The 25,905-nt window shown below is 42.9% G+C and overlaps 1 protein-coding gene across 1 annotated transcript in view; it reads left to right on the plus strand.

The window, feature by feature from the left end:
* CLCN2 (chloride voltage-gated channel 2) overlaps positions 1 to 25,905 on the plus strand; it is a 2,181,634-nt gene that overhangs the window by 1,332,979 nt on the left and 822,750 nt on the right. The window contains 1 exon segment of the mRNA XM_044070805.1: positions 20,007 to 20,220. Coding sequence (XP_043926740.1) covers positions 20,007 to 20,220 — 214 coding nt within the window.

Consider the following 25,905-nt stretch of genomic DNA (forward strand, 5'->3'; position numbering starts at 1 on the left):
ATGTTCAAGGAGAGCAGAAACCACCCAGTATTGCATATAGCGCACCGTGTTAATGCGTATCTCTCTAGTATCATAACATAGTTAGGTAGGGGTTTGAGTCCTGCAAACGCCAAGTGTGTGTGTGTGTGTGTGTGTGTGTGTGTGTGTGTGTGTGTGTGTGTGTATGTGTGTGATTTCCTTTGAGAGGCGTAACCTTTTTGGAGACTGGGAAAACACATTAAGAGAGGTACATCCCTCTTTGGAAAGTTCGATGATGTCAGCATCCTACAAATGTTCAAGGAGAACAGAAACCACCCAGTATTGCATATAGCGCACCGTGTTAATGCGTATCTCTCTAGTATCATAACATAGTTAGGTAGGGGTTTGAGTCCTGCAAATGCCAAGTGTGTGTGTGTGTGTGTGTATGTGTGTGATGTCCTTTGAGAGGCGTAGCCTTTTTGGAGACTGGGAAAACACATTAAGAGAGGTACATCCCTCTTTGGAAAGTTCGATGATGTCAGCATCCTACAAATGTTCAAGGAGAACAGAAACCACCCAGTATTGCATATAGCGCACCGTGTTAATGTGTATCTCTCTAGTATCATAACATAGTTAGGTAGGGGTTTGAGTCCTGCAAACACTAAGTGTGTGTGTGTGTGTGTGTGTGTGTGTGTGTGTGTGTGTGTATGATTTCCTTTGAGAGGAGTAGCCTTTTTGGAGACTGGGAAAACACATTAAGAGAGGTACATCCCTCTTTGGAAAGTTCAATGATGTCAGCATCCTACAAATATTCAAGGAGAACAGAAACCACCCAGTATTGCATATAGCGCACCGTGTTAATGCGTATCTCCCTAGTATCATAACATAGTTAGGTAGGGGTTTGAGTCCTGCAAATGCTGTGTGTGTGTGTGTGTGTGTGTGTGTGTGTGTGTGTGCATGCCACAGGTGGTCAATGCAGTGTGGGTTTTGCTTTTAATACGGTATGACATATGTTTCAAACAGTATGTGCATTGCACACATCGGGTATCTGCGTGTCAAATAAATTTGTGTACATGTGACCTCAATCAGTACATAGGTGTGAAGCCTGCATACTACATGAATACATTTGTAACCTTCGACAGATTGTGCCGCGGCTTCTCAGATCATAGGTCACATATGTATGTATGCGTCAAGCCCGGCCAATATAGTGATCCGTGGCCAAGGACATCCCTGCCACACACACCCATGACACGTACTATAGAGTACTGTGAGTAAGGGTAATTGCCGGGGTATATGTCAGACATGTTCATACACAGCAACGACTGGCAATAATGGACAGTCATTATAGGTGTGCACCAGCCCTGTGGATATGCATGCAGGCCCCTAATGTGTTATGTGAAACACAGAGGGACCCCACAATACCTATGGATATGTGGATACCAAGGGACAGATGACATAACACATGTCTGTTTGTACACATTGGTACCCAACATACATGTTCAGGACTACCACCTATGTGGTACTTTCGGGATAGTATGTATAGTAAACGTGGATGACTATGCCATAGACGGCGTACTGCTATACAGCATGTATTGGACAACAGGTATCTGTATGATACCCTTGTGTAGGATATGCGTCCCATCCGGGGAATGCAGTGTAGGCCAGTGCATGCATTTCCAAGTGTAGATGGACATATCCCTAGTGTGTTGGCATGTACCTAAGAGGGCTATATGCCACACAGGTGTGGTCCCAGGAATGTGTGGCGGTCAAAACCACTGGTTACTTTTATAGTATAGTACTGGAAGGATCCAACTGTTACTGAGTTCCCTACAACTGTGAGTCATTTGTCAGGACATCATCTAATGATTGGTTATAGTCATGCTGTTGAGGTTGTGTATACTACCAGACTGCAGATCATTGACAGATATCAATGGTATCACCCACAGCATAGTGCCAACCCATGTCATACACACGTGTACCCATGTTAGTACATATCTGTAGTAGAATGCATACTGGCCATTGAAAGATACCATGAGATGTTAACAATGTGTAGGAAAGGGTATGTCGCACATCCCACGTGTCCACTATGCACGTACATGCAGACAGTGCACACACACCATGTTCACAGATGTGCACCCGCTAATTTGTAATGCACACATCACACACGTACTGTCCACTCACTAACACATGCTGGCAACACTGTACACTTCAGCCAAGTGGCACATGGGTGGACAATACATACTCGGACCTAACACTGGTGTAAACAATGCTACATTGACTATCAGAGCTGTGATGCATAATGCCTGCTCAGATATACCTACAAGGATATCAGTACACTTTCCTGTTGGCAACTTGCTACTATTGCTACACTGCTATAATGTCACCCTGTGCATCAGAACCATGTTAGCCTATTCCTGCATCAATGTGACAGATGACAGGAGGTGGCACAAGTGTCATCATATGCACAGGGTGTGTTGTAGGTTTGCCAGTGCCCGACATTGACCCATCCAATCGGCATGTGTGTGTGTGTGTGTGTGTGTGTGTGTGTGTATGTGGGACAACAGTATTGCATGGGCCAATGTTGATGTAATGTGTGTGTGTATGTGTGAGCCCTAGTTGAATAGTAAATGTGTATGTGTCTGCATGCACACAACTCCACCATGTGGCTGCCATATATGGCGGTTGTGGAACAGCCACAGACTGTACCTGCTAGGCCATACAGATCACTGTCTCTGGCCACGGACACAGTACCTGTGCCTAGCAGGGGTGCTACGGGCAGTATCAGGTACCAACCCTGACTGGGTGCTATCATCAGAGGCAGAGACTGGCCAGTGCCACGTGCACATGGTCTAGTAGGATGGTCAATGGACAAGCCAGCCCCAGCATTGCTGGGGATAGTACTGTCACTACGAGAGCGGCTGTGATCCGTGGTTCGTCCGCGTCGACTGCCAGCTGATGCTGATGCTGGCATGCGTCCACATCAGCTTCTCATCCATCCCACACGGTCCTGGCTCATGGCTAACACATTGTGGAGGACATCTAATGTCTCCTTCCAACGGCTGTTAATGACCTCGGTGTAATTCCGGATGGCACGGGCAAGGTCACTGATGCTGTCATTGATAGTAGTGTAATGGGCCCTCTGCACCGTTAGTCCCTGTCGGGTGTACCGTTCCATACATTCCTGTGCCTGCATTACAGCCCGGAACATACTGGAGGTTGTAATACCTCCAGGGGGCACGTCTGCCAGGGGCAATACGACCAGTGGTTCTCCCCCGAGAACCCCTGCACATCCACCTATGTGGTACCATTCCAGTTATCCGGCTATAGCTGCTGTGAGGGGATGCATGTGCCTTAGGGACCACACTACCCTGGACAATGCCAACTGTATGCTGTCCTTCAGCTATGGCCATTGGTGACGAGGGATGTATTGGCAGTATGAGTGTGCGCATAGATGGGGTTGACCGCTGTGTACTGTCAATTGGTGGACCAACAACAGACCCTGTCAGACCTTCCAGTGCCACAATACATGTCTCATCATCTCCACAATTAGTGGCAGTGACATCAGGTTCCCTGCTGCATTCAGCCACCCCTAACTCAGCACCTGTGGAAGGAAGACAGGAAACACATTTTACAATCTGTATATGATGTTAGCACACATGCACACATGAACACATGCACACATACACACACACACACACAGAAATGCACTGCTCACCACAGTACATACACACACACACACACACACACACACACACACACACCAGCAGTCCAACACATACACAATAGTGGGTGATGGTGGGTGACAGTATCACAAGGCAAACAGTCACCACACATGTGTCAGCATGCAGACCATGTGTTGTTCAACACCATGCAGTGCAAGTGTAGACAGCCCTATCTAATGACATTATACATGGTTTTGATGCATGTGTGTAGTTGTTCAGTGATTGGCTACACCCTGGAACACAGTGTGTACATGGACACAACATTGCTGTGCAAGTATTATCTGCTGTGCAATGTCATGTGCACCATCACTCAATGTTATACATACCATGGCTGCATGTGTTATCTCTGTGACACATAGATTGCCATGTCTGATGACAGTGTCTTTGTCCATAGCACATAATAGTGGGCACAGGTGTAGCAAATGCATGCAATGTACAGACATGGGATGAGTGGTGCATGTAGACGTGAAGGAATCCCAATGCTCGGCATGGACATTGTACAGTGGTTATGGTGAGTGTGGGACATATTGCAGATATGTCGGTGCCAGCCATGACATGGCATGCTACACGACTGCAACATTAAACACCGCACATACCCAATGTGTGTCATGTGACCTATACACCCAATAGCATTCCAGGACATATATGTGACTCTTTGTACAGATGGCGACTGCTGTGCAAAATGTGTATACTAGCATATGTAAGCACACACACAACATGCTATGCATAGTGTGTATAGGTGCATATGTTTGCACACACATAACAATGAGGTGCACAGCAAAGACTGCTATGTATAGTACTGTGGTCACTGTAACCGGATGGGGTGTAGTACCATGTGCCATCATCATCATTATTCATCTTGTGGTCACTCACGGCTACTACTGTATGACAGACCACCGCCTAGCATGCTGTACCTGAACTGCAGTGCCGTGACTACGTTCACTATTACACAGCCACTTTGTACATGGGTGTATGAGGTGCCCAATAGGGAGCATTGCCTAACATGACTGTGTTATGGGTTGAAGAGTGTTGCATAGCCCCATGATAGGCCTCTACCCCTGATGTACATCATGGTTGTGTGGATGACATGTGGTATACTGAAGTGTGACCTTACAGTGGGTGTGTGGTTACGCCATATGTAGCATGACTTTGTGTACTGCACGTGATAAATGTGTTACGTTGTGTACAGGTGTTGCAACTATGCCTATCCAATGTGCAGTACGGGGTTGCCACAACTGTGTGTCATGCTCTGTGTATTGCATGTCATTGACGCAGCTACTGGCATTACTGAGCTGTGCAGCGTCTCACAGCAAACATGCATGGCATGCATTATGTGTAGGTGTGTTACGTGTACATGGCCTACACCTCACCTATGACATGCATATTTCATTACCAACATTGCAGGTATAACACACTCACCAGCATGGATCGGCTGCCCTGCCGTCACACCAGCAGGACCTACGAGAATATGAGAGAGTTCATCAGTGGCCACAACTGTGGCATTGCTATACTGGATATGCTAAACTGCAGTACAACAACAGTCAACAGTCACAGGTGTAGGGATATTATTCAAACTGTCCGTATTGCACAGCACTAGGCAGCGGAACTGCTAAATACACAGTACACATCTCACGTAGACATAATCTAACAATACAGTTAACTGTAGTTTACAGATAGGGCATGTTACCTGCTTGCTCCAGCTGGATGCGCTGGGTGGCTCCGGCCTCCATTACAACACATGTCAGAGGTTGATGTAGCTGTTGTCCAGGAGCCACCATGCTTAAGAGCAGCTCCTCCACTCTGGTGAGGGGGGGGATGAATGGCCACCCCACCACTTGTGGCAAGCTGCTGTCTTTGGATATCAAAGCCGCCGGACTTGTCTAATTAAATCACTGCAGTGACGGCATACCTGCTCATATGTCCAGTTATGCATGCCTATGTCATTTACTAGACAAACAAGTTCATGCCACAGTGCAGTCCACTCCTGCTGGTGCTGGCTGCTTCTGGAGAATAGCATTGTGTACTGCTGCAATAGGCTTTCAAGTATCACCTCTTCCTCATCCGCTGTGTACATTGGGTTGTGTTGGTGGGCCATCTGGATGGAAAAGATATGAACAATATGTGTGAGAGTGTCCTGTGGCACACTTTACACCTTTACCCACAGATATCACTTTACTGACATATATACCATCCTATTGTCTGTCAGAGGTTGCACACGTTCAATACCACTTATTGGTTCTCAGGCCACAACTAACTAACACTGCCTGGCAGACTCTATATATCATACCACTATACAACAGTACCTGACACACTGTTTGTGACACATTGCAAAACCTCAATACAGGGGTGTATATCACACCAATGCACGAACAGAGATGTCATCCATTGCAGTGGATGTAAAGTACAGGTACAGTAGTACCAATCAACGACCCTAGTCATTGATGCCATAGCCCTGCCTAACAGATGTGTAAAGTTGTTACTACGGGTGGCATACTGCTGTAACAGACTATATATGTTGCTGGATACACACGTTTACCCTGTAACACACATATAATTGCAGCCATTGTACAGGTAACACACATGACAGTGTTTCCAAGCAATGTGAACACACACCATACTGTGCTGTTTAGGCCTACAGCTTCATGTAGTACTACAGTTCATACTGCTGATGGATTCACCAGCAGTACCACTCACTAAGCATACATGTATTGCTTTAGCCTACAATGAGACACCACATTCGTCAACGGAGAACTACGTCACATCATATGCCGTACTACTATGTCTGCCTAACAGTACATTACACATCAGTTGCTGTCCTCACAGCTAGGATAGGCACTACCATGTCAGATACAACATCACACCTTTACAGACCTTGCACACATTCAGCGTTACACTTATTCAACCTCACAAAGCAGCTATTGCATTAAGTACATGTGTGAGTGCATACTGTCATAGGTAGGTAATATGCTATTGGCCCTAGGGTCTACAGCAGCCTAGCCATATGCTACCCTGGCCTTTGACACACACATACTTTGATTTCACTTGCCCCTGCCAACCTGAACCACAGAGGTGTATCCTGGGGGTGTATTACCAATCTCCGACACAATCATCAGGGGTATTCATAACAACTGCTAAGGAGGAGCCTTGTTTGCTATTGCTATGTGGTCTATTCTGGTGTATGGCATATCTCTGAGATGGGAACCTATCCCACCAGCATGTGCTGTTTAGTGAGCTGACAAGGTTTAAGGCCCTAGAGCGTGTATCCTGGAAGGATTGTGATATGTTGCCATGGTGGTTGTCACCCAGCTATGGGTGTGACATACCTCTTATAGGTTCATAGGTTCATACTAGGCTATCTGCCCTAGGGCATTTATAAGCCTAGCCAGAGTGTGTTTGGCTTTCGCCACCCATTTTAAATTAATTTTGCTATGTATGACCTCTGTATGTCCGGCAGAGGTCACCTCTATGTGGCCAGTATGCAATACAGTGTAGTTGTGGTTTTGTGAGTCAGTCTGCATAGGGCATCTGTTTGCGGCCAGTATTACCCTTTGGGAGGTCTGTCTGTGGCCTGTTCATGTAGTGTAGTTGTCATGTGAAGTACATACCACACAGGGCATTGTGATGAGTAGAGGGGAACTCTACCCTATACTTCCATAGATGACACACCTGTTGTCGTGACACATACCACACAGACAGATTACAGGTGTAGTGTGGCACTGTCTTCATCAAATCAGAGGCTACTGTCCACCTGTGTCCCATGTTCCCTTATCACACCTTCACTGTTAGGTAGATCTCTACCTATGTGGTAGTTAATGGGTACACTGTTTTGGGAAGGTGGAATGGCACTGCAGTATCAACACTTGTCTACAGTCCATGCCTTGGTCACCACACACCTGTTGCGGTACATATGACACGTGTCTCTCTGTCTCTCTCTCTCACTCTATATGTATATAGGCCCTTGTGGAACATTCCACCCCTCAGGAAAATATAGTCATCTTTGCATGCTGCAGAGAAAAATACATTTCTCCTTAAATTTGTGAAATGCTGCCTTCCTTACTTGTACGTTACAAGTGAAAATATGGCATTTGGTGAGACGGACAACTGGTCACAGTGATTCTTAATGAAGCCATGACTTGTTTTGCATAGAAACACACTGGTAACTCAGGAATGCCGAAGAGGCACTTCTGATATAAAAAAAAACAAAAAACAAAATAAAATTTCAGAACTGACCAAACCAAATTAACAAAAGTGCGTAGATTAAAAAAATGCAGATTATCCGTCTGGTTATCTGCAATTGTCTTAAAGCTAATATGGCCTTGAATAGACAGTGTGCTTACAGCTTAAACCACTTCTTTAGCACCGCGTACTAATCTACTAAGAAGCAATCGGAAGTGGTGTGAGACCATTCTACAACTACAGTTGCGTGGACATGTGACATAGCACAGAGTGGATTATGCAGTACTATATGCTTAATGTATCTCAGATATGTGCTTGGGAAGTAGTTTCACACACAATAACAAAGAATACAAAATGACATGCCACCAGGGCCTTTTTTTCTTATTCTCTTCCTCTGTTGGTAGGAAAGATTCCTTGTTTCCTTTTACTTTAGTACCTGGACTGATTCTTCCCGTTGTACCCCTTGGGTGCTAGGACAGTTTCTTCTGGAGATACTCCTTTGGTGATAAGACTGACCCCCGGATTCATGAATCCTCCGTGTAAGACTTAAGTCTTACTCGGAGGCTGCAGTTGAACGGTATAACGTCAGCGTGCCATGAATATGCATGAGGGCACGCTGACTCAACTGTAAGTCTTACACGGACCGTGTAAGAAAGCAGGGGGTGTGTCCGACTGCCGAGCAATCTAAATGTCCACTCCCCTGCAAGTGTTCAAAATAAAAGCAAATAAACAAGAGCGAGTCCGCTCAAATGTCCCTGCACCCAACACCTCACTGTCTGATATTGTAAACCTCCATCACAGTTCTAAAACGCATAACATTAATTTTTTTTTTAATTCCCAAAATAGCTGCCCGTATTTGCGGGTGTGCCCATTGCTTAGATACAGTTAGCAATTCTGACATGGAAGAGCATAAGAAAGAATGTTTATGCAAATCATACCAAATAGCAATAGCATAATGGTACAGCGTTCGCACAAAAAAGAGGCATTCACGGTTCGAGTCCCACCACTCCCTTTCGTATTTATTTTTTAAATCAGTATATGGAATAATACCTAACAAATATGTTTAAACATAACTAAAAAGCAGTGAAATGGCCAATGTATCAGTGAACAAAATAAATATTTTAAAGGATCCCAATATAAAATTGCCTGCAGTTAAGCAGCGCTTCACCCAGTGCAATAGAGTTGCCCATAGTTCAATAGCACTTCACCCAGCGCAATAGAGTTCCCCATAGTTCAGTAGCGCTTCACCCAGCGCAATAGACCTGCCCATAGTTTAATAGCGCTTTACCCAGCGCAATGTGTTTGCGCGGATGTGCACGCCGCACTAACCAGGGCACCGAGGAGCAACGTAGAGCAAAGTTACTTAAATGCAGCCTCACCCCCTAGCCTGTCCGGACAGTATGAAAATAAAATGAATGACAAGGTTCGAACCCAGGACTCTGTGCATCACAAGCAAAGTACAGAACCACTAAGCCATGACAACAGAGGGGAAACAGCCACTGTTAACATTCATATACTTACTAATGTTAGTTTAACCATTACTAAGCAGGTCTGCAGTCAGCAGAGAATTTTACAAAACGTCCAATCACAAAAAAGTGCGGGAAATGCGGCATATTTAAGCCCCACAGGCGGGAATACAAGCCATAACTGATTGTAGCTCACATCTGCAGTTAGAATGTCTGGTGTCAGAAAGGGAACACGCTTCCGAGTGCAACGTTGGGGCATCGAGGAGTAGAAATACATGGTTTGGCTCCTTGTCCACCGTCATGAGTCAAGACTCCTGCAGGGTCAGTTCCAAGGGATAGAGTACAAGGCAGAGGCTTGGAACCGGTTAGCTCGTGACCTCACCAGTGCCACAGGTGTTCCTCGGACTGCTGAGCAGGTCCGTCACCACCATGCAGACCTGAAGAGATGAAAGCAGGACCGCCTGAACCAATGGATACAGGTGGCCCGTGGGATGTGGGATGCCCCACAACTGAGTATGTAGCCATGGAATGCAGTATGTAAGAATTGATAATGGAGTATGTATAACGGATAGGTATGTCTCAATATCCCTTCATTTACTTTAGAGCTGCAGGTGACCGTGCTGCGAATCAGCAAGCCTATGCTGATAGGCTGCGCCACCAGGCAGATTAGTGATTATTCTGCATGTATTGTTATATAAAATATGGGAGAGAGCATGAAAGAAAGTGTTGTAGTCCAATAATACTGCCATAACATTGCCTGAATAAGTCCTCTGCATGTACTGTCAGATAAAAACGTCAGAGAGGCAGAAAAAGAGTGTAGTAACCCATTAAGAAAGGTAACATATGTCTGGAATAATATCTCTGCAGGCACTGTCATATAAAATAAGTGAGTGAGCCTGAAAAAAGAGTGTTCTAACCTATTAATAAAGGTATAATATGTCTTGAACATGTCCACCATATACACCGTTAAAACAAATAAAGGAGTGAGCCTGTGGAAAAGTGTGTAATGTCATTAATAAAGGTCTAAAACCCGGAGTGTGTCTGTGTCACAGAGTTTGAAATGTTGTTGTACCCTTGCATTATACAAACAGTACTGTTTAAAAAGTTGCTGGCAACCCAGAGTTGTGCAGTCCCATATAAAGTGGGTGATGGAAGTGCTAGTAGCTGTGAAACATATAGACAGTCCACAGCAGTCATTTACTGGCTGGCATGAATAAGTAAATCTGGCACACTTGTAGCATGTAATTTTCCCCCAGAAATGTGAGTGTGTGTCAAGAAATGCAGGGTTCTGTACAAATCGAAGTGAAAATGCCATGTGAAAACATCCCAGATATGTAGATAAAGAAATATAAATGCAATCAAGAAATATGTAGCAGTAACATCTGCATCCTGGACAGTTAGTATGTCAGATATAGGTCAGGCATATATTGAACTAGCCAAACCCATTACACAACCTAATATATGGTGGCAAGTCTAATAATACATGTAGGGGATATACACTTGCAGTCACTAGGAATGTAGTGTAGACAAAAAGGTAATTATAAGATGTTAACCAAGATTTTTTCTACACCCTACTGTATGTGCATAAACCATGCAGTTCCACACCTCAATGGGTATGTGTAATCTTAAATATTTGTTGGGACATATGTCCTATTGTTCTATAAATATTTGCATTCACGTTGATGCATGTGCCCTGTTTAAACACCACAATCATGGTGGCCTGTTGCTACCAAACATCCCTGCATACTGTTGGAATATCCACTGTGGTTCAATATATGCATGTGTTATGCTTGCTGTTCAAATGTTGTAACCTTGGTGTGTTGGGTTAATGGGAATATTACTGCATGCTGTTACAACTAATCTGGAATGCTGTTTTGCTTATGTTGTAATTAAACACACCTAATCACAGAACGTATGGGAAGGCCGGTCCCAGCGGACCCACCTGTCCCTCCTCAGCTGACGAGTGCACCTGGCACCAGCAGGTCCGGTGCCCAGCCCGGGCTCCCCTTCTCCATTGGTCCTGTGCCACCTTCAGGTGGAAGCGCTGCAGGGGATGGGGATCATCCCCCCTGTGCAAGCGTGGGCAGAGAAGGGCCACCTGTCACCCTTCGAAGGGTCCGGGTTGTGGTGTGTAGGGAGATCCAGCGTTCAGTCACTGATCCCCTATGCCAGCTCGAGGCGGGAGTGGCACATCTCACGGGTGAGCCTGCCCGTCCTACGCAGCCCCCAGCACAGCCACCCTTGGGGCTCTGAAGGTTCAGTGGTGACTGCCCATGGGTGGGGATCTCAGTTCCACTGTTACCATCTGTGGGCTCATGGGCTTGCGATTTCCAAACATCTGACCCCGTCAATTGTGTTCACCCACCCCATGTGCCATACACCACCCCTGTATGCGTCTTGTCTGTCTTCCTTGTTTACCTTCCCAACCTACCTCCCCGGACATACCTACTTCCTCTACCTCACTTCCCACTCTCACCTGAAAAAAAAGGGCAGTCTGTACCCACAAAAAAATTACGCCCCATACATAGCTGCCCATTTCGCACACATATCCATTGGATATGTAAACTGATAATTAGAATTAACAGTACAACATACTTTGTTGTCCTCACCCCTCTCCCAGGGGTGGAAGGTTTCAAATTTCACTCCAAATGCATTGCATATGCACAGCTGTTGCTGTTAAAGAAATGGGCAGCTATGGACCTTCCCTACACCTGTCCAGCACATCCCGAGCTTGTTTACCTACTGTCTGTCCCTCTTTGAGCCCCCTTTTTCACCACTTTCCTATCTCCCCATTTTCTTTTCTTTAAAAGAAATTAGCACGGGGGTTAGCGGGAGTAAGCACTTTTAAGTGGTAGTAAGCGGGTTTAAGCGAGTGTGCGCATTTGTAACTAAGCGTCGCGCAAACCCATGCAAACCCACTTACAACTGATTAAAAGTGCCTTAGTCACTCTATGGCAGGGCCCTTGTTCTGCTGAGCAGCAAAAAAAAAAACCTCTGCCAGTCTCGAACCCCCAGACCATTGACACAATAGACTGCATGAATTACCACTAAGCCACAGCAGATATACAAATAACTTGGTTCTGAAATAAATACATCATGCATTACAATGAGGGAATGTAAATGGAAATTAGGAATGGTATAACACAAATCCTTTTCTGTGGGTCTTTTACCAGCAGTGGTTGTGGAATTGCATGACATGACTGTGAAAGGAGAACCAGCCATCCTAGCAGGGAATAATGTTACAGTAGCACCTTACAAACACCACACAGTATCAGACCAGGATAAATACTGGCCACAGGAATACAGTGCAATAACCACATTTGTATGGCAGTTAATTGTGTAAGTCAGAAAAAAGTACATACTCCCATGTATGCTGTGTTAGCATTTGGAGGGGTGCGTACATGTCTACAATGAGATGTGTGTACTGGAAGCAGCAACATTCAGGTTTGAGTACAACATGCATATAACTGGCTACAACCCTAGCATCAGATAAGAGACATATACCAACCTTCAGACTGACACAACGGTGTCCAGAGCAAACAAGCATGGGCCCCACCTTGGAAATCTGAAAGGGCTACGCCTACCTAACTTTGCATTTTATAGCAGTGGGCTGCAATCACAGTGAGTAATGCAATCACCAAACAGCAGGCTGCATGCAATTACTGAATGGTGGGCAGTAACTAGTGCAGAGGCTGTCACATGCACAAGTGCAGATACCTAGAAAAGCAGGCTGTACATGCAGTCCACACATGCAGTTATATCATTGCAGGTGCTGTGAGATAGAGAGTGAGAGAGAGAGATACACGGACACAGACACAGACTGAGACAGAACAGAGTGAGAAACTGAGACAGAAAGTTAAATAGAGGGCGAAAACCCAAAACAAACCACCAATAAAAAAAAAATACAAAACCATAACACACGGAGCAGGGAAATACAAAGGTAAGGTATGTAACTCACATGTATGTGTTGGCATGTTGTAGATGTTCCTGAAGAGTACTCTACACACTGCAAATCATCCATGTGTGGCAGCAGTATGTATCTATCTGTATCTGCAGATGTGCATAGGGCAAGGGACATACTGCAACTGTTAGTGAAGGGTGGACAGATATCTGTCAGTGAAGGTTGATATGTGCATATATCCATGTAGGTCATAGTGTGTGGCCTAGAAAATAGCATGCAGTGCTCAGGAGCGGCCTTAGGTCAACTGGTGCCCTAGGCAAAAGGGCACCATGGTGCCCCCTACCACACTTCCTGGTGCCCCCATCCTTGTCTTACTACACCACATAAATAGTGGGAAAGCACCCCTGCTAGAGGTGCGCCCTAGGCAGCTGCCCAGTTGGCCTATGCCTAAGGCCAGCTATGGTAGTGTTGATATATGTCATGTGGTGGTTAAATGCTGTGGGACAGATTTGTCAGATCTGCTGCATTACAGCCAGTGAGGCCTGCTAATGCTACAAGGGCTGAGGAAACCCACATGCATTATGCACAACACTGTGCAATTTAATCACATACCTGTACATCCCACAACTGTCGCATAAGTGATATTTCCACCATGAAAGGGGGACTGTACATGTGCCTATATGTACATCCATGTGTACAGCAATGGATGTGTACATGTATGCGTATAGATATGCATAGTTCCACCATGGACCCCGGGAACTACCGCCCCATTAGCCTGACAAGCCTGGTCTGCAAGGCCTTGGAATGTATCATCATGGAACTTATAAACAAAGACATTGGTAATCTCCAAACTCTGGACCCCACCCAGTTCAGGTTTGTAAAAGGCAGATCATGTCTCCTAAACCTGATAGACTTTTCTGAAGCAGTCACCAAAGCCGTAGATGAGGGTAAGGTGGTTCACACAGCCTATCTAGATCTTGCCAAGGCTTTTGACACCATCCCCCACTCTGGAATTATAGATAAACTCACTAAACTAGGCATAAATCCCTAAGTCACAAGATGGGTTGCCAACTGGCCACTGACAGAACCCACACTGTGAAAGTAGCAGACTCTAAATCCGACCTCAGACCAGTGACAATTGGAGTACCAGAGGGTTCAGTCCTGGGTCCTCTCTTGTTTGGTATCACTTCTCTGAAGTACAGGCTAACACAGAAGGTCTTTGGCTAACAAAGTTCACAGATGACTGCAAACTAGGAGCCATAATCGAAGCTCCTAATTATGTGGACATCCTACAAAAAGGCCTCACTAAGACAGATGCCTGGTGTCAAAGCCATGGCCTCAAGCTCTGTGCCAAAAAGTGCATTGTCATCCCCTTTGGTAAAAACTCTGTACCCATGAACTACAACATAGGCGGTAGTATACTTAACACCGAAAGTGTGATAAGAGACCTTGGGAAACAGGTGGACAGTAGTCTCTCCTTTGATAATCACATCGCCACAGTAGTCAGGAAATCCTTCTACATGGCACACACCATCAGAAAAGGTTTCTCATCCAAAAAAAAGAGGTCATTGTTCCCCTCTACTCATCACTCATTGGACCCATTATAGAGTACAACACCCCTTTTAGTATGTACCTCACAAGGAAGTCAAGGGATAAGTTATTGTCGTGGTAGGGGAGACTAGTGTGGAATCCAGGTGCTTGTACACTTTATCAGAAACTGAAAGTAAAGTTGTGTAAAATCTTGCCATAATGGTAGATGTCCTTGCCTTCCCCACTGCAGTATTCCTTACTAATGGGATTCCCTGCAGTGAAGCCCTCCATCTGGCCAGTTTACAAAAGTTTACCACTGCTTTAAGGTATGCTGAACATCACCTGTGCACTCCTTGTGTAAGGTAGGACATAAGGTGATGTTCAGGGTACCATCCTCAGAACAGATTGCCCCAGTTGAAACAGCAGTCCAAGGAAAACCAAGGAGAATCTGCACAGCCAAGAAGGGAAAAAGACCAGGGGGACAGAAGGAGGGGAGTGAATACTGCAGCGATGAAGACAAGGACATCTACCGTTATGGTAAGATTTTACACAACTGTACTGTGTCCTTACATTTGCAGCTGCAGTATTGCGTATGAATGGGAGAGTGGAAAAGCTCAAGAAGAAACCTGGGTGGAGGAAGCAGCTGGGGCCCTCCAAGAAGCCATGAAGAATGACAGCAGCAAAACCAGCTCTGGCCCTGGAAATACCAACAACTGGTAATGTTTGGTAAAGGTATGCACAGATGTCCAGGTAGCAGCTTCAAGAATAGAACTGGTGTGTATGCCTTTGAAAAAAGCACTAGAAGAAGGTACAGCTCTAGTGGAATGAGCCTTTATAGAAGGAGGAAGGCTCTCGCCATGAAAAGTGGAACAAAAGGAAATATCCTTTGAAATCCAAGTGGAAATAGTTTGCTTGGAAACAGCTAAACCTAAAGACTTAGTATGAAAGGAAACAAATAACTGGTCAAACTTCCTGATAGCTTTTGTTTTATCCAAATAAAATCTGAGCTGTCTGTGCACATCTAAGGTATGTAGCACCCTCTCACTGTCAGATTGTGGAGAGGGAAAAAATGTAGGCAAATTAATAGACTGATTAAGTGACAACTCATTAGTCACCTTGGGCATAAAAGATGGATTAGTATGCAAGGGAACCCTGTCCTCATGAAATATCAAAAAAGGGAGGACAAGCCATAAGGGCTTGCAACTCAGACACCCATCTGGCAGAAGTAAGAGCTAACAAAAGAACTGTCTTCTAAGAACAATGTTGCAAGGAAGCTGAAACAGCAGGAGCTTGAGTCAATTTTTCTAGAACAAAATTTAAGATCCCAGGGAGGAGCATCAGGCTTCCTGGGAGGTCTAATATTCAGGACGCCTTTAAGAAAGTGCTAAAAGCAGACAAGCAGAAAGAGCTGATAACTGGGCCTTTATAGAAAAATATGCCAAACCAGCATTGAGCGGCTCAAACAAATAAGAGAGAGCCAAAGGAACATCCACAGAAAGTGGGTCCAGGTCACAAGATAGACACCAAATAGCAAACCTGTTCCATTTAGATAAGTAGGAGCGTCCACCTTCCATACCAGAGGACCTGGGACTTTGGCACAAAACAGAGAAAGTTGTCTGTTCAGAGGGGAGGCAAAGATATCTACTTGAGGAGTGCCCCACTGGTGAACAATGTCCAGAAACACATCCCTGTGAAGCATCCTTTCATGGGATTGAGTGAAGGACCTGCTCAGATTGTCTGCCACAATGTTTCGATCTGAAGTAATGTAAACTGCATGAAGAGTCGCACAAAATTGGATAGCCAGGTCCCATTCCAGAAGTGCCAGCCAGCAAAGACAGTAGGATCTCATACACCCCTGTTTGTTGATACACCACATTGTCTGTGAATACCTTGAGAGGCCCTGCAGAGAAGAGAGGATGAAAGGCCTGAAGAGCCAGCATAAGAGCCTTCATCCCTTTGATGCTGATGAGCTCCTTCCACTGACTAGGCGACCACACTCTTTGAACCCTCAGGGAGCCAAACATTGCTACCCATCCCACATTTGAGGCATCTGTGAACAGATCCTGAAAGGGAAGTGGAAGCTGAAATGGGAGCCCTGGAGTCAAAGACAATTGCTGAATCCACCACAGAAGTTCAACCTTGAGACACAGGAGAAGAGGAACAGGAAAGTCTAGAGGATGCACATGCTGAAGCCACACTGACTTCAGAAACCACTGGAACTTCCTCATGTGGAAGCCTGGCCAGAGGAAGCATCAGAATGGTGGAAGCCATGAACCCCAGAGCTATCAGAAACTCCCTGGCTGAAATGGAGGCCAGGGGAAGAAGAGGCTGAAAGAAAGAAATGTGAGTTAATGCCTTTGGAGGAGGCAGGGTTGCCAGCATTGGCACAGTTTGAAACCCGCAACTCAGAAAGACATGATCCTGAGAAGGAGTCAGGGAAGACTTGTTGAAATTTATTGTGAACCCCAGGCTCTGAAGAAGAGAAATGGTAAAATAAAGATTTTGCAAAAGGACCTCTGGAGAAGACGCCTGAATCAGAGGGTTGTCCAAATAAGGAAAGATTTGTATCCCTTGAAGCCTGCAAAAGGCATTCACAGGAGCAAGGCATTTGGTGAACACCCTTGGGGCAGTAGAAAGGCCAAAGGGCAAAGCACAGAACTGAAAATCCAGGAAGCAACAGAGAAACGCAAAAATCTCCTGAAAAGAGGATGGATCGGAATAGGGAGATATAAGCATCCTTGAGGTTCAGAGACACCAGAAAGGCCTGCGGGAGCAAGAGAGGAAAAAAGGACTGAAGGGACAACATCCAAAAGGGGAAGGCACCTTTAGAAAGGTGTTCAGATGGGAGAGGTCTAAATAGGTCTTCAAGTACCTTCTTTTCTGGGCACTAGAAACATTCTTGAATAAAACCCTTTCACCCTTTGGGACACAGGCACTTTTTGAATAATACCTTGAGACAAGAGGTCCCGAAGAACTTCTGGGAAAAAAGGAAGCTGTTTCTGAGGAGGCTGAGGAATGCCCATAAAAGGAGTACGGAAAATCCAGACCATGAAGTACCCTTGATGGAATGATTGACAAAACGTAAGAATCCTGGGGGATCCGTAGCCAAACAGGAAGGGAACAAGAAAGGTGAAGAGACAGAGGAATGTGGCTGGGAATGGGTGGATAGTCAAACAGTACCTGGTTTGTCAGGAAAGGAAGGCTTAAGAATCCCTGCAGTCTGAGTGGCCTTAGCAGGAGTCATCCATTTACTACCATTTTTACATTTAGAAGGAGGGTGAGACTGCCTACAAACAAAGGCTGGCTTAGAAGGGTAATTTCATTGAAATTTAGGCACAGGAGAAACAAAAACATGCTTAAGCTCCTGTAAAGCCTTCCCCTTGTCCTGAAGAGACTTAAATAAACCAGCAGCCACTTCACCAAACAAGAGTATTATCCAGAGGAGCATCCAGCAACTTAGCCTTAATATCGTCAGACAAAGGTTGAAGCCGAAGCAATGAATATCTCCTCAGAACTGAACCAGAAGCAGCAGCCCTTGAAGATCATAACTACATTTGATAGAATGATGAACTACCTGAGAGGATGTCCTAAGCAAGGAAAGAGCAGAAGATTTACCCTCAGAGTCTGGAAGATCAGATAGAACCTGACAGGCCTGAGAAAGAAGAGCCAAGACATACCTAGAGATATGGGTCTGATAATCCATAGCCCTAAAAGCTAGGGTAGACGAAGTATAAACTTTCTTACCCAGCCTATCAATGTTCCTAACTGTCCTTGTCAGAAGGCAGTAACTTGGATGAAGGAAGCAAATGAGATGGCTTATCAGAGGCTACAGACACCACAGAGGGGTCAGCAGCAGGACATTTAAACAAAAAGTAACCAAAAACCCAACAGGGTACTTATCTGCAACTGTGAGGAATCCAGCAAACAGGAGTCAACACAGAAAAGCCAATAAACAGAAAAATGGTTAAAAAAAAAAAACAGATGTATGCAACAGACTGGTGGTAAAACAGTGTTTGGACTGGCGGCAAAGAAGTTTTGAGGATGGTACGCCTGAACGTCACCTTTATGCCCTACCTTATGCAAGGAGTGCGCAGGTGACGTTCAGCGTACTTTAAAGCAATGGTAAACTTTTGTAAACTGGCCGGATGGAGGGCTTCACGGCAGGGAATTCCATTACTAAGGAATACTGCAGCAGTGAATGCAACTGGGTCACGAGTTAGTGAGTCAGCTTTACTTATAGGAAATCTGTTATACTTTGTGATACCTGTACTGCAGGCAGCAGTCAGAGTCACATTCACTAATGAGCTTATAGGGTGCATTATATTTTGGTTAATGATTTACACTTGGCAAATCTTTGAAGAGGGTAGAACATGAACAGTAATGCATACTAAGGTTTCCACCAGAGAGGAAAAGTAAACTTTAAAGAAGGAAATGGGTGAACTTTGAGACAGCTAAAACTTTCTTATTGCCTTATCAGTTCTGAATCCTAGTAGGGCTGCATTCTGGGGACTGCATCTGAATCAGGGTTGGTGGAGTGTAGGCTGTATGAAATTCCTGCTGCAAAGCGAGTGTGAAAGTTGAACTGTGATCATTCGAATGGTCTATAGAATCCATAGGTCTCAACCTCTTAAGACAAAAAAATCTGGACAAAGCCAAAAATAATGTGGGGTGGGGGGCAAAGGGTAAAAAAAATAGGGACAAAATTTAAATATTGCTCTTGTAAACTTAGAAAGTTATTAAGAATTAAAGGTTTTGTGTCTTTATGCATTTTTTGAAGGATATGAAGTCTGAAACTCAAATGTCTGTCATTATTTAATGAATTTGGTCTTTGCTAATTAGCCAGAAAATCACAATTTTTACAAGGAGCAGACCAACAAATATGAAGCACAAATTTGGACATTCTGTGAAAATGTGGACATTTGAGAGGTATAATAGAATTTGTCAAAGAAGGTTTCATTTTGTTGCCTTCTGAACATTCCTGAAACTAGTAAAAGTTAAGTAAATTTATACATCATTGTTTATTGTGTAGTGGCAGTTATGCTTGTTTCAGCCAGTAGTCGATTGTAAAATAAAGTGCAGCTAAAAACGTTTCTGTAGTATTGTGCATCACATCATAGTGTGCATTTCAAAAAAAAGAATGAGAGAAGCATTTTCCATATTTACAAGAAAGAAACAGGTCTGTGTTTATAAGGATCAGTCAGGATGCTGTTTGCAGTCATCATGTATGAACTTTACATGTTCATGTTTTCACAGGTGCAGCCGCTTTGTCAGGTGCTGTGACTCACACAGTCTCCACTGCTGTGATTGTCTTTGAGCTCACGGGACAGATTTCCCACATCCTTCCAGTGATGATCGCTGTCATCATGGCAAATGCTGTTGCGCAGAGCCTGCAGCCCTCACTCTATGACAGCATTATCCGTATCAAGAAGCTACCTTACCTTCCCGAACTTGGCTGGGGACATCAAGAGTAAGTACCATCATTCATGCATTTGTGTCTGTCTCTCTAGAGTGTGAATGTGCATCACCAAGCACAACTCAAAACTGCTGAATTGTGGAACAAGTCCAGTTATGCAGTGACTGAGCATTATTGAATATAACTGCGCATTTATGAAATGATTGTGCTCTGTGTTACAGGCATTTGTTTGTCATAAAGGACGAGTATCTCACCACCTACTACTATGTCCAATATGTACCTGCTCTGGCATCAGGACTGAGTGTTACTGGAAAAATGTATAGATTGGTGTGATATATGGGGTATCAATGTGTTTGAATCTGTCCATTTGTATTATGTTACAGATGATGGGTATCACCTTTCAGATTTTGTTTTTTTGTGACTGAGTTACTTTACTATTGTAGCCTCGTCATTTTCCTACTTCTTAGCTTGTTGCCTCCTCCGTAATTTCTTGTTCTCTTTAATTTTTACTGCATGTTGCCATCTGACTGTATCTGAATGCAGTTTGCTATGGGTAGATAACCCTGTGTTCAGCTCTGAGTTCTGCTTGATTCATAGCTCTCAACCTTCCATCTCCAAAATGAGGAACACTCGCCTTCATAATGCGGAACAAATGGGCAAAATGTGGAACACATACTAATGGCTTACTAACAACTTCAACTAGGAAGGTCATAGGATGGTTAAAATATGCTGGTTTTACTTATAAAGAAGATATTTAATGAATTAATATGATTAATTTCTATTTACCATGGATTTCACTTAAAAAAAATTCCTAACACTGAATGTGTGACAGACTCTTTCAATGTGGAACTTTGAGGAACATGAACTTTTTAAGACCCCAAATGAGGTACTGTCCTCGTAATGAAGTACACTTGAGAGGTATGACTTGATTTATTATAAGAAGTAATACTGCTTTTTTCAAACACAAGAAGCAGCAGCTACCTCAAGAGTGCTAATATTTTGGAGGCGTACTTTTCTCATATACATTTTTTCAACTTTTCTTAAAATGACGCATAGAGATAGTAAGAAGAGAATATAAGGTATAAAGTAGTTGCAGGAGAAATGTCAGCATACTGTAGGTGTAGCAGTTATGGTTTTCTCGTTTGCTCCTTCCTGTCAAGGTGTATAAAAGTAATGTAAAGCACCCCCCACCAAGTGTAAATTATGACAACAATTACTGGTAGTGTATTGGTCACTAGCTCCCATACAGATTGTCAAGACACGTGAGGTACCAAAATTTTAATGATCTAAAAAAAGAAATTAAAAACAAAAAATCAAGTTGGTAGGTAATAAAATAAGGTGAAGAGCTGGAACATGGACAAAGATGTTGGACAGCATTTTGCAGTAATTTTTATTTTCAGTGTGGTAGCATGAATAGAACTGATCTATAGTGACAGCTGTCTTTCTGTTCTTAGGTGTGTACTAGGCTAATGGCCCTGGGGCCTTTACAAGCCTAGCCATAGGATTATCCTGCATAGTGCCACCCGACCTTAGTTCCCAGTGCCTCTGTCGAGTAGAGCCACAGGAGTTATCCACGGGGTGAATTTTCTGTTTCCCATCCACTCGAGATTTCTCTTGAAGAGGGTCAGCGAGGTGCTCTGTTTGACATGTATGGGAAGCTCTGTTTGACATGTATGGGAAGTCTGTTCCATAGCATGGGCAGTCTCTGGGTTCATGGTTAAATCTGGTTCTGACATCACTGTACTTTTCAGTAATTATACATGCACCAGTGTAGCTACTTTGTTGTTCACTAGTAAGTCGGGTTATATGTTGTTTTGCATTAGTTTTATATATTCTGTGCTGTGTTTAAAAGTGTTTGTTGCATTTTATTTTATATTTTGGAATCAGTCTTTTTGGTATTGTGATAGCTATGGATAAATTTATTCTGAGAAAGAAAAATATCACAGTCACTGATATTGAGGAGGATGATTCAACAGACTTAAGAAAAAATAGTGCTACCAAAACATGCCTATGCTTCTTATATGTAAGGTATAGTGTTTATCCTTATTAATTAATACCTCTACCAAATATACAAAAGGTAAAGCATATTTATACAGCGAAAAGTGTTTGAAAATGGGTTTTACTTGGTGTGGTGATGAGGGCAGTTCTATGCAAGAGTGTTTCATTTGAGGAAAAAAAACTGTCTGATATTAGTATGGAGTTAATAACCTCATCGTTTGTACACTAAACACAACCACTTAATGGGAAAATCTGAATTGTTTCAGAATATATGTTGAAACACAGAAAAAAAAGAGCGTGTTAAATTTACCGAGAAGTTTGAAACAGCAGAGCTTACGAATCGTATTAACCAACAGATGAGATGATCACAAAATGCTATGCTATGACACCCAGTTGATGGGGAAGATTGAATGGTGTAGTGCATCCTGTGTTTATCCTTGAATATGAAGCGGGAATTAAGATACAAAATTTAAGGAGATGTGTGGTAAAGAAAAAGAATACCATGTTTGCAGTTAAAGCGGAAAAAATCTATTGATGTTAGCAAACTTTCTCAACACTTATTTTCATACATTTTTTTCATGAAGGTAAAATCGCTGCATAATAGCGGTGGTGAAAAGAAACCCTTCTTACTACAAGGTGATGATATTTTAAAGATTTTAATTGACTACAAGGGTAAAATGAATTTATCTTGAGACAGACTGTACTGAATATGCATAGATGGTGTTCCTTCAGTGACGATGGCTGCCAAGAATTTTGTTTTCTTGGTAAAACAGCAAAATGAGAAAATCATAATTGAGCATTGCTTTCTACATCAAGGAATGCTGTTTGCAAAAGCTATTACCGAAGACTTAATGATAGTTTCCGACAGGACTGTGAGATGGTTAACATTAAAAGAAGGTCTCTTAAGTCATATATGTTTGCACATATATGCAGTGAAATGAGATCAAAGTGCAACAATCGACTCCTCCATTTAGAGCTATGTTGATCATCAAGAGGATAAGTGTTGGGTCATGTTTATGAATCCAAGGATGCCAAGTTGAAGGTATTTGAGAATGACAATAAAACTGAGTTTCTAGGTCTACTTAAAATGAACTATGACACAAAGTTATCTTTTCAGTCTAAGACATTTTAATTCCTGAATAAAAAAATTTTCAGGACTCAAGAAAAAAGTGAGAGTATTTTCACTGTAACATACATAGGGTAGTATTTATAGTTCCAAGGTTTGCACTTGCGTAGTGGTTACTCGGGAAAGGCATCACTATGCCTATATGCTAATTTGGTGATCTTAGATTATTTGCATTGAAAAGGTAAATGCGAAGGTGTTTTAAATATATAAAATTCCCACTTGCATCAAATGCATAATCTAGCTGAAGTTAATCCTTAATTATATTCAAAGCACTATATTAAAATGTAGGTCCTTATTTAAATACAGAAGTTTTCAGATATCAATGAACGCGACTATGTACAAGCACGTTTGAAGTATTTAAAGCAAGCAGCTTGCAGCACAGCTTTTATTATTAACTTGTAAAAATTATAAAGGGATTTTATGTTTTATATGCACGTATCTATGTACACACCTGTTGATTTTTTTAAAGAGTGGAAAAGGGAGGATAGGAAATATTAAAAAAGAGATGACATATCAAAGAAGGAAACACAGAAGAAACACATCAAGAGGGTTTCGCTGGAGGAGGTGGGAGAAGGATACTATGTTTATGGTGTGGGTAGACCCCCTTGTTTTTCATTTTTTTTTTATGTAAGTGGGTGGTTTTGGTAAGGAGTATGTTAGAGAGTGTAGGAGAGAGGATTACCAAAGGAGGGAGGGGTGAAGAGTAGCTGAACTCAGAAGGAACCCCCCAGTCCAAGGGACCTCAAATGTTTCTACTGCCTGATGGTAGAGGACCCCAATATTGAGAGGGTGGGTGCATATGGTGGTGCAGTGATCAGCACTGCCCAGGGCAACGAGTCTTGATCCTGCCAAAGATCTCCCTGGACTGGCTAAAGGTATCTCTCCACCACTAGCTCTACCACATCCTCAACCAAGTCTTGAACCCCAAAGTCTGTGAGACTTGCCAGGGTGCTTACATGACCTATGCCAAACCCCCAGCCCTGTGAGGACACCTCTGGACAGACAAGTGGCTAAATGCTCCCTGACCTGGGAGGAACACTGTTGGGCTGCTCCTGAGGATTCTGGACCCATAGAAAAAAGAACAGAAATTGAAGGGAAAGATAATAAAGAAGGACAAAGGAATGCATAATTAAATAAGAAAATCAGAGAGGGAGGGTAGAGAGGCAAACAAGAAATGGAGACAATAAATTGACTCAATGTAGTATAGCTGTGCAATCTTTATTAATAGTGATTTATTTATTTTATTGAAGCTTCATACAAATAAAACAAGATTCTGACAAATGGTTCTGGAAACGGGAACAATTGGAATATTGCTATAAAGTGGTGGTGATTTTTACATTTGCAATTTACTGATGCTACTGACATATGCTGGTGTAACATAAGAAATGGTAATACATTTGGAATTTCTGTGTGATATAGATTATGCTGCAATGTTGCTGAAAATGCTTTACTTTTTTATCTTCTTTGTGTGTGAATTACTTCTGTTTGTATAATTATAATTTGTACTAAATGAGAAAAAGCTTAATTTATTACTTAACACTTTTTTAATGGAAATATATATATATATATATATTTGTTTGTTTGCATACTCATGAGCACCCTCAGTTGGCCTCTTTAATCTCCTATTCTCCTGGCCCATATTGTAAGGAATCTCCTGTTAGAGAGCACATAAATGATAATTGCTTAGCTGTCACATATGTGTTTAATTCTTTCTTACATGATTATGTTTACTAATCAGCAAGGCACAGAAGTTATTCTTGCAGTTGCTTAATATTTGTGCTTATTTCTGTACATATTTATATTGAGTCTTGCTATATACTTTAATTTAAGCAGAAAAGCAGCAAAAGACAGACTTTCATGCATTCATTGTTCCTAAACGTTCTATGCTAGTATTTCTTCTTCCTTGCATGTTGAAATTGAAGGACTGCATGAGTTTTTTCAATTGTTACATTTTTATGTCTCTGTACAGCTTGTCTCCTTGGAGGATGGATATTTTTGCAAACTGTCTATACAATTCTATTGTAGTTTCTGCTTTCCAGTGTGCTTTGTATATTCTACTTGTAATTTTAAAGGAGAAATCCACCAAAAGTAAAGTTTTCTTTCCAAGAAAAGTGATTTTCTTTCCTAGTAATCCAACACTAAACACCTCACATATGGAAAAAGCATCATTTAATAGTTATGTTTGACTTTTGTTCCTGCATTTGTCTCATCTGATATCACAAAGGCTACTAAGTATGGCAGAGTAATTAAGTTAGGTCACTTATCCCAACTACGAGCCATTAAGAAAACAATGCCTCTTAAATAATGATTTTTATAATGACTTTTAAATGTGCCTTATCAGCTACAGATTGCCAGCATCACACCTCAGATAAATTGTATAACCTGGAGTCTGAGAGACAGGGCTTTCAAGTTCGGTTTTCAGATGCAAATGTTTTTCCCTTTAATAAAACTCAGTGCCACGAAGAAAGAAAAATATGTTTATCTAACTCTTCTTAGTTTCTGCCACTGTTTGATTTTGCATTTTTTCTATACTGTAATTTTTGTAAAATTGCATGTTTCTTCTGGTGTTTTGTTATGGCATTTTTTCATTGTGTACATTGTTTTGTGGAGGAAAG

This window comes from Protopterus annectens, chromosome 4.part1 (assembly GCF_019279795.1).
Source record: "Protopterus annectens isolate FY-2018-M chromosome 4.part1, PAN1.0, whole genome shotgun sequence".
In the NCBI taxonomy this organism is placed as follows: Eukaryota; Metazoa; Chordata; order Ceratodontiformes; family Protopteridae; genus Protopterus; species Protopterus annectens.